General features: G+C 47.7%; 1 protein-coding gene across 7 annotated transcripts in view; it reads left to right on the top strand.

Moving 5' to 3' along the window:
* MTMR3 (myotubularin related protein 3) overlaps window positions 1-8,420 on the top strand; it is a 1,575,327-nt gene extending 1,566,907 nt beyond the window's left edge. For 4 of the 7 annotated variants that reach the window (XM_085633882.1, XM_085633880.1, XM_085633884.1 and 1 more), the window contains one exon: window positions 7,727-8,420. In XM_085633882.1, the coding sequence (XP_085490008.1) occupies window positions 7,727-7,898 (172 nt within the window). In that variant the 3' untranslated portion in view covers window positions 7,899-8,420. The remainder of the gene's footprint in view (window positions 1-7,726) is intronic. The other 3 variants (XM_085633888.1, XM_085633887.1, XM_085633886.1) reach the window with 1 other exon arrangement.
* The last annotated feature ends 4,508 nt before the right edge of the window (window positions 8,421-12,928 follow it).

Genomic DNA, 12,928 nt, shown 5'->3' with positions numbered 1-12,928 from the left:
TGGTCAGGTGACCCTATAACTGACCAGTTAGATACTGAGCAGGACTGGAGAGAGGAACTGGGGGATGCCAACGGAGGAGGAAGCGTCATACGCAGTGGTGTTGCGTAGGGCGGCCGAGGCTCTCAACCTCGAACTTCCTACGGTGGCGGTCAGGACTAACCTCCTGACTGAGGTGCTTCAACCGGCAGCGAGCTCTTCGGAGCCCCTGCTGCCGTTTAATGAGGCCCTCACTGATGTCCTTTTGGGCATGTGATCCAGGCTCAACACGGGGGCTCCCGCAGACAGGATGATCACCCGACGCCACTGCCCGGCTCCAGGCGACCCCACTTTCCTCTCCCAACACCCCACCCTGGAGAGCTTTGTGGTCCAAACCTCCACCTCCAAAAGTGCCTTCCATACCTCTCCTCCGGAAGGGGAATCCAAGAAGCTGGACCACCTTGGCAAGAATATTTTCTCTTCTGCCAGCTTAGGACTGCGGTCCATAAACACCCCATGTCTCCTGGGCCGTTATTCGCACTCCGTGTGGGATACGGTGGCACAAGTGCTGCCTCAGTGTCCGGAGGAGGCCCGGGAAGTGCTGTTGCCGCTGTTTACGATCCATTGTGGCCTGGACACCGCCGACTCTCTGGGCAGGACCATTTCAACGTCGGTAGCGCTTTGGCGCTACGTCTGGATGAGGTCCACTGGCTTTTCAGGGGATGTCCAGAACACCTTGATGGACATGCCCTTTGATGGTCTTTGCCTTTTTGGCGACAAAGCAGACAACGCCCTAGAGCGCTTCAGGGACTCACGGGCTACAGCCAAGTCCTTGGGCCTCTCCTCCTGTCCGGCGCAGCCTGCTTTTCGCCCCTTTCATGGCTATGTCCCACCCAGGGCCACAGGCCACAGCAAGTTACCCAATCTTCACGCGGCTGGGGACGTTGAAATAACCAGCGAGGTTCGGGGGCCAGCGGACGGGCCAGTCCACCAACCCTCCCTCTGTAGCAGCCTCCAAACCCTTCTACTCCGTCCTTTCAGGCCCTTCAAACGCAAGTGGGCGACAGGTTTCGCCATCACCTCCCCCACTGGTGCACCATCACTTCGGACAGGTGGGTTTTGCAGATAGTCCAAAGGGGCTACTCCCTCCCCTTCGAGACTACCCCTCCAGCTATGCCACCGCGATACCACCACATGTCGGACGATCATCTGGCCCTTCTCCAGCAGGAAGTTACGGCTCTCTTGGTCAAGGGAGCAATCGAGCGCGTTCTTGTCCCAGAAGTAGGTCGTGGTTGTTATTCCCACTCCTTTCTGGTTCCTAAGATGGACAACGGCCTGCGTCTTGTCTTGGACCTCAGGGACGTCAATCGCTTCCTCCGGAAGGAGAAGTTCAAGATGTTGACGCTTGCTCAGGTCTGGTCTGCCCTCGTCCCGCGAGACTGGATGGTAGCATTGGACTTGCAGGATGCTTATTTTCTCATCTCCGTCGTGCCGGCCCACCGGCGTTACCTACGGTTCACAGTAGGCCATGAGCACTTTCAGTTTACCATGCTCCCCTTTGTCCTTACCAGCGTCCCTTGGGTCTTCATGAAAGTGATGGTGGTGGTCGCAGCTCATCTGCACAGATCAGGGGTTTCAGTCTTCCCCTATCTCAACGACTGGTTGTTGAAGGCGTGCTCGCCCCAGGCAGTCGTCTCCCACCTCCAGACTACGGCCGACCTCGTGCATTTGCTAGGGTTCTCCATCAATGTGCCCAAGTCGCACCTGATTCCCTCTCAGAAGCTCCTCTTCATCGGAGCGGTTCTGGACACGACGATGTTTCGGGTCTATCCTCCCGAACAGTGAGTTCAGGATATTCAGGCTATGATTCAGATCTTTCAGCCTCTATCCCAGGTTTCGGTCAGGATGACCCTGAGGCTGCTGGGCCTCATGGCCTCCTGCATCCTGCTGGTCGATCATGCCAGGTGGCATATGCTGGCTCTGCAGTGGGACCTGAAGTTCCAGTGGGCGCAGCATCAGGGGAATCTGTCCGATAGCGTCCAGATCTTGGAGGGCACAGCTCAACAACTGCAGTGGTGGCTTACGAACCAGGATTGGGTCAATGGCAAATCCCTCTCCCTTCCCCAAGCAGACCACACTGTGGCGACGGACGCAACCCTTCTGGGATGGGGCGGCCACATGGGAGAGGCGGAGATCAGAGGCCTCTGGTCTCCGGCAGAGTCTGGGCTTCACATCAACCTTCTGGAGCTCCAGGCGATTAGTCTTGCACTGAAAGCATTCCTTCCTCTGTCCGGGGAAGTGTAGTGCAGGTTTTCACGGACAACACCACTGCCATGTGGTACTGCAACAAAGAGGTCGTGGACCCTATGTCAGGAGGCCCTCCGCCTCTGGACATGGCTGGAACATTAGGGCATATTTCTGGTGGTTCAACACCTAGCAGGTTCTCTGATCACGAATGGCGTCTTCACTCTGAGGTGGTGCAAGGTCTCTCTCGACAGTGGGGAGAGCCTTGGATAGATCTATTCGCGACCGAAGAGAACGCGCAATGTCAGCAATTATGTGCGTTGAAAATTGAAATTTCCAAGGCGGCACTCGCTCGGCGATGCTTTTTGTCGCGAGTGGAGTTGTGGTCTGTTGTACACCTTTCTGCCAGTACCACTTCTGCCCAGAGTGCTGAAGAAGAACAGGCGCGACCGGGCCCAAGTCTGGTATCCCGAGCTACTCAACATGGCCAGCGATCCTCCAATGAAACTGCCTCTATGGGAGGATCTTCTGTCGCAGCAGCAGGAGACGGTCCTCCACCCGAACCTGTCCAGTCTCCACCTCCTTGTGTGGAGATTGAGCGTTGGCAGTTGGCGTCTTTCGACCTGCCTCCCGAAGTCTGTGATGTAATCTTAGCAGCCAGGCGTCCCTCCACTAAGACGGTATACGCCTGCCGGTGGAAATGACTTGTGGCATGGTGCACAGCAAAGGCTGTGGATCTCCTTTCTGCCCCTCTTTCTGAAGTACTCTTGTTCCTTCTCTCATTAGCCCAGCAGGGCTCTGCTCTGGGTACTTTCAAGGGCTACCTTTCAGCCTTCTCTGCCTTCCTTGGGCTGCCTGATCAGCCTTCCCTTTTCAAGTCCCCGGTGGTTGACTGTTTCTTGAAAGGCTTAACACATCTTTTTCCTTCAATCCCTTTCGTTATGCCTCAGTGGGACTTGAATCTTGTGCTCACCTATTTAATGTGCGCTCACTTTGAGCCGCTTCATAACTGTCCTTTACGTCTCTTGACTCTTAAGACTGCTTTTCTGGTATCCATCACTTCTGCTAGAAGGGTGAGTGAGCTCCAGGCTCTTTCTACAAAACCTCCTTTCCTGTTTGTTCACCTGGATAAGGTGGTTCTCAGGTCCCATCCACCGTCTTCCAAAGGTGGTCACTGCCTTCCACATCGGGCAGAACATTACTTTGCCCACCTTCTTTCCGCCTCCACATCCTTCAAAGGAGGAAGAGAGGCTCCACCCTCTGGACCCAAAACATGCGCTCTCCTTCTATCTGGATCGCACAAAACAGTTCCGGGTGGATGATCAACTTTTTGTTGGCTACATGGGTGCATAGAAGGGTCGGGCTGTACACAAACGCACCATTTCTCGATGGGTTGTGTTGTGTATTAAGGCTTGTTACTCTCTGGCTAAAAAGGAGCCTCCAGTCGGGCTACGCGCTCACTCCACCAGGGCGACTGCAGCCACTACTGCCTTGGGAAGAGGAGTGCCTCTGAATGACATCTGTAAGGCGGCCACGTGGGCATCGCTGCACACGTTCACCAAACACTACTGCCTGGACAGCCAAGTCCGGAGAGACTGCTCCTTTGGCCGTTCTGTTCTCCAGGATTTTCTGGAGTGATCTTGGTTTGCAGACCCACCACCAGGGTTGATATTGCTGGGGTATCTATTCCAAGGTAAGGAATCTATAACTAATGTGTTTCTTTCAGATGCACAATTTACTTACCTTCGGTAATGATATATCTGTAAGAAACATTAGTTAGTTATAGATTCCTTACCGCCCAACCCTTCCTCCCCGTTCTGAGAACTGATTTCTAGGGTTAAGGACATCCTTTCAGGGCCCTAGTTTTGTGTACAAATGGTCAGTGTCTTGCATGGCTCTGGTATTCTGGCGCTGAAAGTCGTGTACAAAACTGACGTCCGCGCGCGAGGGCGGCGTCTAAGCTGCCGCAACGTCATCCCGGCGACGCCGACCGACGCCACCATCTGACATGCAGAGGTTCTGCTGTCGAAAAAACTTTCCGGATCCAGTCTGACGCCTGGGGGTAATTCTAAGGTAAGGAATCTACAACTAACTAATGTTTCTTACAGATATATTGTTACTGAAGGTAAGTAACTTGTGTGTATCAGCAGTTCTTTATTCACTTTTTACCGTAAAGTAATTGTCCACCGCCCCTTGCACACATACAAGTTCTGTCCACTCTACTGCCTGGTTCAGTCCTATCGTCAAACATCCAGTCGTTCACCGTGACCATTTGGGCGGCCCAGTAATAGTACCTTACATCTGGTATTGCCAATCCTCCGTCATAGATGCTCCTTTGTAGTTTATGCAAGGCAATTCGAGCCACACCTCCCAACCATAAAAGGGAGCACAATTCCCCCTCCACTGTTCCAAAGAATGATGACTGAATCGGATAGGGGAAATTCTGCAGGACAGAAAGTAAGCAGGGAAGAGTTGTCATTTTAAATAGGGCAGCTCGGCCCATTACCGTTAAGGGTAGAGTCTTCCACCTCCTTGCTTTACTTTTAAATCTCTCAAGTTGGGTTTCCTCTCATATAATTCTTGGGGTCCCTCGTTATATTGATACCCAAGTAGCTAAACCCCTCCAATTCCATAGGTAGCTCACAGCGTGATGTCAGTTTAGGAATCCCCCCACCAATGCAAACAGTACAAAAGATTTGCAGGATTCTATCAACAGCCTGCTTCGGGCACTGTACATATGAAAGAATATCGTTAGCATACATGGAGATCCCTTCATCCCACTCATCCACGATTGGGATTCCCCATATCAACGGGTCCTGAAGAACCTACGCCGCCAACCGCTCCTGCGCCAGAGCAAACAATATCGGGGAGAGTGTCAGCCTTGTCTTGTTCTTTTTTGCATATTGAACTCTCTGGATACCGCAGCATTAACTCTCACCCTTGCCAACGGCTGCTCATAAAGCACTTTTATCCATCCAATGAATGTCAGTCCAATCACCATACGCGCTAGGACCGCCCACAGGTAGTTAGTTCCATTCTAAGCTGTTAAACGCCATCTTGGCAGCCAAAACAGGAGCGCCGAAGGCAGTGAAGGATCCAACCCAGTGACATGCAGGACCCTTAACAACCTATGAAAGTTGAGCCTGGTATTTCTGCCTAGAATGAAGCCTGAATGGTCCGGGTGAGCCAGGGAGCTGATTACCTTCCTTAAGCGTGTTGGAAATATCTTCACCAGTACTTTAACCTCAAAGTTCAGTAGGGAAATGGGCCTAAATGATGCAAAGTTTGTCAGGGGCTTGCCCTCTTTGGGTATTACTGTAATCCGTGCCGAGCGCTGATCTTTGGGCGAAAGTCCGGTGTGACGCGCCTCCTGAAACATCAATAGAAGATGCTTGGCAACCTTGTCCAGTGTACATTTATATAATTGCAGTGGAGACCGTTAGGTCCTGCTGCTTTCCCAGACTGCAAGGACCGAGCCACCGTGCTAATCTCTTCTACTTACAAGTCGCCTTCCAACTCATCTCTTTTCTCATTCGTCAAACCCGGAAACTTGACATCCTTGAGGAATTCCATGCAGTTCACTTCCGTATATCCGGACATAGATGTATATTGTTTTTTGTAATAGGACGCGAACGCCTCAGAAATCCCCTGCCCTGTCACATTTCTCACTCCAGAGTCATCTAGTATCTCCGAAGGTGTACTGGCTTTGTCCCCAATTTCATTAATTCAGTGTCTAGTTGCTCTTGTTGCCACTTTGGCCTCATCCTCCAATACCTCTCTGAGCTCCTTCTGTTGCAGCCGGACTCTATTGCATGTCAAATGTTTGCTCCCTACCTGGGCTTCCTGTCCTAGAATATTTCTCCAGCTCCGTGCATTTTAATACTGTCTTTTTTTTAGGTCCCCAATAAGGCCTGAGCATGTTCCCTTAGTACCGTCTTGTAAGCCTCCCAGAGTATTAACCCTGAGTCCACTGTTCCCATATTTTCTACAAAAAACTGGTTCGTACACTCCCAGATACTGGACTTGAACTTCTGATCCTTAAAATGCCATATATCTATCCTTAGGGGCAAAACATGGTCTTGTGGTGGTCCCACCAAGCTAGCCTCCACTGGTGAGTGATCTCACACTCTCCAGGCCATGTGTCAGACCTCCCTGAACTGTTCCACAGACTGAGCTTGTGTTATCAAATAATCCAACCGTGCTAAACCTCCATGTGTAGCAGACAAGTGAGTATATTGCTTGGTACTTGGATTATGGCTCTGCCAAATATCACCTAGGTCCATGAAGGAAAGTCACCTAGTCCCCCTGCTCTCCTCCCCGAAGTTACTCCCCCCAGGGTATCCCACTCTAACGAGAGTACATCGTTCATGTCTCCCCCTAATATTAACCGTCCCTGCGGTAGCTCCAATACCAGTGGACCTAGTTCGTCCATCGTGGCTGTCTGCAATTTTGGCGGGGCATACACCAAACATAGGTTAAACGTCATTCCCTCCCATTGCCTACTAAAGGCCACATATCTGCCCAGTGGATCTGACCATGATTTCTCAGGAGTAAATGAGAATACCCTTCTGCCTAGCACCCCTACTCCTCTAGAGCCTGAGGTGTACCCAACATGTGCAAGCGGAGCATAGCCATATCTATCTAAGGCGTTACAGTGATGCCCCAGGAGATGCGTTTCTTGTAGTAGGACTGTGATTGGCACATATTTTTTAATGAACTGCATGGCTGTTTTCCTTTTCACCTTCCCATTTAGGCCATTTTTGTTCCAGGACGTCACTATCATGGTTTGCGTTTGGTGACCAGCCATTCATGCTGTATAAATATACCTCCCGTATACAGATCCCTGGGGTCTATTTGAATTTGGTCCCTCTCCCACCCCTACCTTTCTGGTATTCTAGTGAGTCTCCCCCCTTGATGTTTACCTGATATCTGCCTGTATCTACTAATGTTTGATTCTTAAGTGATGATCTCCCACACTGATAAGTTCTTTCTATCTGTGCTTTCTATCTGTGCTCTTATAATACAAGTGTTGGAGCTGTGCATTACTGCTCTGCTCATTGATGTTTGAACATATATTCACATTTAAATTGTTGTGTACATCTCAGTTGTCTTCATATTTTCATAAGGGATACTTTCCTCGAATACTATTTCATTCCCTTTTCATAAATGGGCTAGGACACATTGCTTCAAAGGAAATAATTTCACAACTAATTGTGCTTTAAACTAAGAAGTTTGGATAGTTTCAAAGATAAATGGTACCTTTGACTTTCAAAACTAGAAGTGTGTATTTAGGCATGCATGGAACACCTAGGATCAAAGAGCTAGCCGTTTGCAGGAAATGTGAGCTGATATTCATTTAGAGGATGAGAGAATTTAAACGGATTTATGCAACAGAATAATTTAAGTGAATGTAGAAAAAACAAGTCTTGAACTATGAATTGACCAATGTTTGCTTTTCTTTATTTCTTCTCTCACTCGTCATTGGCTCTGCCTCTCCATGGTGAAGGAATTGTGGGAATGTTTTCTGCTCCAGTTGCTGTAACCAGAAGGTGCCTGTTCCCAGCCAACAGCTGTTCGAACCCAGCCGAGTTTGCAAGATGTGCTACAGCAACCTGCATCCCAATGAATCCAGCCTTGACCACGAACTGGAGAAACCAATTGCTGCCACTTCAAACTGAAAGCCACAGCCTTGGGACAGTTGGTCGCAAAACTTTTGCTAGTCACACTCTAAGTGTTGATGATGAGAAGAAAGGCCTACAGATGAAGGGCGTGCATTTTGGACTGCTTTACACTGCATGGACTTAGCAGGACAGTGTAAATTGATTGTGCAGTTCTCTCTCTAATTTTCTACATAGTGTTTTTTCTGGCCCCCTTTGTCCCATTTGTATTTATTTTGGCTTGCTGGAGAAGGACAAATAGGGTGAGAAAAAACAGATAGCCTTCCCTCACATCTGGTAGCTGACCATTTTGTGGCAGTACCACGGACAGCTAAAACGTTCTGATGGTTGGGAGGTGTGTAAGGGAGATGTACTGGAGCAGCATTTGCGCACATTAATTCTTTGCAGCTTTTTTACTTGTGTGTTCTAGTACTGCTCTTTGTAGTGTACAGGGTCTCGAACGACTGAAGCACTTTGATTATGGTCCAGTGTACCAGAGGAGCTTTAATTTCTCATTATATGTGACTAAAGCACTCTACCCCTCTTCGGTCCCTTCCCTTTGCATTGTGTTAAACATACACACACTGCCTATTCATGCACTCCTCTGCGTGTGTCTAGCACTGCGCTATCATCTCTTTCAGTTGGACACTCTGCAGTTAGGTTTTTCTCAACATTTCTGGCACAAGAGCATTTCAATTGCTGTTTGTGAGGCCAGGTCTCCTCTGCTCCCGTGTCTTAATTTTCACCTTGGGTATCTGAGACCTGATTTGTATACTGCTAAATTTAGTTGAAGGTGTAATTGCAGCTTTTCCTTAAGACCCAGTAGAGCTCTTTGTTGGGGGAAGCTAATTTTATATCTTGTTCAGAGTCTGTGGATAGTGATGGCAGTCATTCTTATTCCTCTGTATAATGGGCTGCAGGATGATACCCACCACTCAGTCTTGAATATCCTAGAAAAGAGGCTCAAGATGATTCACTGCTCATCAGTGATAACAGGGATAGGCTTCAACTGTGCCCTCATTTGGTGCTCTAGGTTTGATGTTGTAGAGCGATTATGATTTCCAGTTCATTGTTACATAAGAGGTGTCCCTCTTTGACAGCCTAGTTGGTTCTTATTTTGGAATATGCGGGTTGATGTAATGATGTTAACTTGGACTGTGTAGTTATTTAAGAGTAATTTATTTGCCGTGCTCAGTGGTTCAATACAGGAAGACATCAAATGTGACCTAACTTGGAGCATGGTGAGGGATCAACTCTGGAGCGGTAGTTCCAAGGGTAATGAAGAGGTTATGTCAATATGTGATTACATAATAGGGTTCACATAACAACAACATGCCTATCTGTAGATGTGGCTTTAAAAAGGAGTTGAGAGGAAGGCCTGCTTAGAAAATGTAGGCCTACAGAGAATATAGGCAGGAGAAGCTCAGAATATTGCCCTTATCTAGGACTGTGTGCTCAGAATAATGCCCTCATCTAGGAATGTGGTCATAATTATGACCTGCTAAGGGCATGAGAGCATCAAGATGGTCAGGCATGCACTCTGCTTTCTGCATGTGTGATTGAAGAGAGTTGCAATGAAGTCATGCCCAGAGATTATTTGCTTTTACAGTGTCACAGTGATGCCCTACTCTAGGGCTTTATGACTCAGGGTAGTCAGGATGAAAGCCTGCTTAGGGACCTCTGCTTTACGTCAGTTACAATAATGGCCATCTATAGGCCTTTTTGCTTGTTAGTGGGCCAGAACATGCCACGCTCAGGGACTGTAAGCATCGAAGGCCATACCTAAGACTCTGAAAAAAAACGCAAAAAAGGAGCGCTCGTTCTGAATTAGGTTAGGTGATACTTGATTGACTGTACGAAGGAGCTAGATAGTTATGAGGGCGGTGTGTACTGGTGAGCAAAGGAAAGAACAAACTTGAGCTAGGTAATTCGCTAGATTTTGGTACTGTGAAATTATGGTACTAGCGATGTTGGTTAAGGAGATTCCAGATGATGCACCTCCCTGCAGATGTAGACAGGAGTGTTTTGGAATGGTTTCCCAACCTGGGAATGTAGGCAGAGGCAAAGTGGTTCAAGACTGTGATGTGCTCTTCAACTGTGAGCATGAAGCGGGGTCATTATGATTTGGTGCTGTGGGTCTGTGTGTCCTAGGCAAGATCATCCACTGCTCTAGGGGTGCAGGCTGAAAGTGAAAAGATGATTTTTGGCTCCAGAGTTGTGGACATAAATATGCTGAATGATGACCTGTTAGGTGTCTAGAAGAGCGCTAAGAGATGGTGAGGTCAGGGGACTGCTCTGCTACCTGACTTAACGTAGGGCAGGCATGTATACATTTGGGTAACAGGCACCACAGCATCATGATCATGTAGTGCTCCTGTGGTAACCGAGAAAGAGATTCTGTAGTGCTAGATGAGAGCTCTATCGTGGGTGTGGGGGGCAACAATGAGAACTTGCTCAGAGTCTTCACAGAGAAAAGATGAGATGTAGATGATGCACTTTTACCTCATCATCACTATAAGGTACGTCTAGAAAGTTCCTTATTATAACAGTTGTTCATGCTGAAGAGATTGTTCTTCTGTGTGTGCACAGTTTTGGCACTGCTGAAGCACTACTATGCCTTAAAGATTCAACCCAGGAGCCACATTGGGCTGATGTGTGCAGGTGATATTCTGCTTGGAAAGGCATCAAGACAATATATAAGACAATGGTGACCGCATTCTGATGTGTGTGTGCCATCCACATCCTCTTTAAAACTCTAGGAACATGTTTATAGTTAGACGAGATATATCTTGATCTCTTATCCTAATAGGTGCTGGTCTTGGTCCTACTAGAGTGCACTTAAAAGCTAACCAAAACAACATTCAGCACGCCCTACAATGAAAGAACAGGGTTTGTTTTGTGGGCTGAACTGTGGTGTTTGCCGATGGTACCCACCCACTCCCTCCACCTAGCTGCACCCTGGACAGAATGAAAATGTCAGGAGAGAAGTTAAGGGAAGTGTATCTCGTGGGTGGCATTGCTATAAAACACAGAAAGGAGTAGGAAAGTATACATTGAAGGTGGCACGTGCTCAGTGAAATAAAACTGTCTTCACTCACAAAATTGTGACATGCTTCATCATTAGGCTTGCTTATTGACCCCCCTGCGCAGACCAATGCCTGGGGTGGAGCAAAAGGGAAGAGTAAACAATACAAACAACAAGATTTTGGGATCACCAAAGAGAAGTGCAGCCAGTGAAGGTTAAAACTAGCGCGGATGTGTCCCCACTCAAAATTGAATTCCTGGGCCATCCGCCTAGGTTTAAAAACGTGAAGGATGGTGGTGATAGGAGAAGATTAGGATTCCTTCACCCCTCCTTACTGTAGAGGTGTCGACATGTTTCTGTCGCTTAAATCGTGCTCACAGTGTCCGGTCACTCCGGCATTCATCAGGACTCTCAGGATCCCAAAACGTAATACCCCCTGATCCTGACTTGGGTATCTGTGGAATATGTTCTTTCCAACATAGGGTTTACCTACTTCACACTCTCTTCACATTCAAGTTTCACCAAGCGAATCACTAGAATTAGCAAGGTGTTGGGAGTGACACCCTGTAGTCAAACTTTCGTCAAGGTAGGTGCACTTCCTGAAAAATCTCCAACTCTTGCTGTGAAGGTGGCCTTTACGGCGAGAGTTGGAGATTTTCCAGGAATTGCACCTACCCATGTTGGAAAGAACATATTCCACAGATACCCAAGTCAGGATAAGAGGGTATTACGTTTTGGGATCCTGAGGGTCCTGATGAGTGCTGGGGTGACCAGACACTGTGAGCATGGTTTAAGCGGCAGAAACATGTCAACACCATTGCAATAAGGAGGGGTGTAGGAATCCTAATCCTCTCCTATCACAACCATCCTTCATGTTTTTTAAAGATAGCCGGATGGCCCAGGAATAAAATTTCAAGTGGGGACACATCCGAGCTAGTTTTAACCTTCACCGGTTACACTTTTCTTTAGTGATCCCTAAATCATATTTGTATTGTTTCCCCTTTCCTTTTGCCCTACCCCAGGCATGGGTCTGCGCAAGGGTGTCAGTAAGCAATGATGAAGCATGTCACAATTTTGTGAGTGAGGACAGTTTTTTTTCACTGAGCACGTACCACCTCCAATATATACTTTCCTACTCCTTTTTGTGTGTTATAGTTATTGACTGGGGAGGTCTGAGTAGGGATGTTGCCTCTCCCCCTCCCTTCTTGTTATGTGATTTATGGCTGACATTGTTGCCAAGTTATATGTGTTCCGGTTACTGGCAAGGGTTAATTTTTAACAAAACAGAACCTCTGGTACGGCAGAGTGAGTCGAAGTAGAGACCCAAAGGCAATGTTGTGTGGCTTCTGGCTGCGTTTCTAGATAGGTGCAATTAACTTTTGGGATGGGCACATGCAGTCTGATTGTGGGTGCCAAGTGGAGGTGTTACGGGTTTTGAAGGACTATAATGTGTCATGGAAAACGTCACTCGCAGCTCTTTGGCTTATCCTTTTGGCCAGTGAAGCACTTTCTCGATCACACTTCTCCTCTGTCTGTGGCGGAGAAGAGGTCTTGTCTCTGTAGCTGTAAATATATATAAATATATAAAGTCCACCTCTCCTGAAGAGGAAAGTGCTCCTATATTTTTCATTTTTTGTCAAAGCAAGAAGTAAATACTTTAGCATTGTTAAATCTATAAATAAAAGCGAAATAAAGCGTAGAGTTTTGCATGGTAGCGTTTGCCAACTTATTGTCTTTCTCCCTGACAACAAAATATTAGTCACCGATATTTCTCCCCTCCATTTCCTCCAGCGTCCCCCAATCTGAGATGCCATTCCCGACTGCAGAGACTTGAAGTACTTCTTCGTAGCTTATACTGATCTTGATCAAATTACATAATGCTTTTCCTAATCCGTGCCTATCAGATGGATGCTTTTACGTATAAGATTTTCGTTATTTTACTCTTCTTCATGATGGAGCCAAAGCCATTGATTTCACACCTGTCATCTGCTCCAATGGCATTCAGTGTGCCACTATGAGGTTTTCA

Source organism: Triturus cristatus, chromosome 11, assembly GCF_964204655.1.
Source record: "Triturus cristatus chromosome 11, aTriCri1.1, whole genome shotgun sequence".
Classification (NCBI taxonomy): Eukaryota; Metazoa; Chordata; class Amphibia; order Caudata; family Salamandridae; genus Triturus; species Triturus cristatus.
This window is presented reverse-complemented; position numbering and strand designations above follow the sequence as displayed.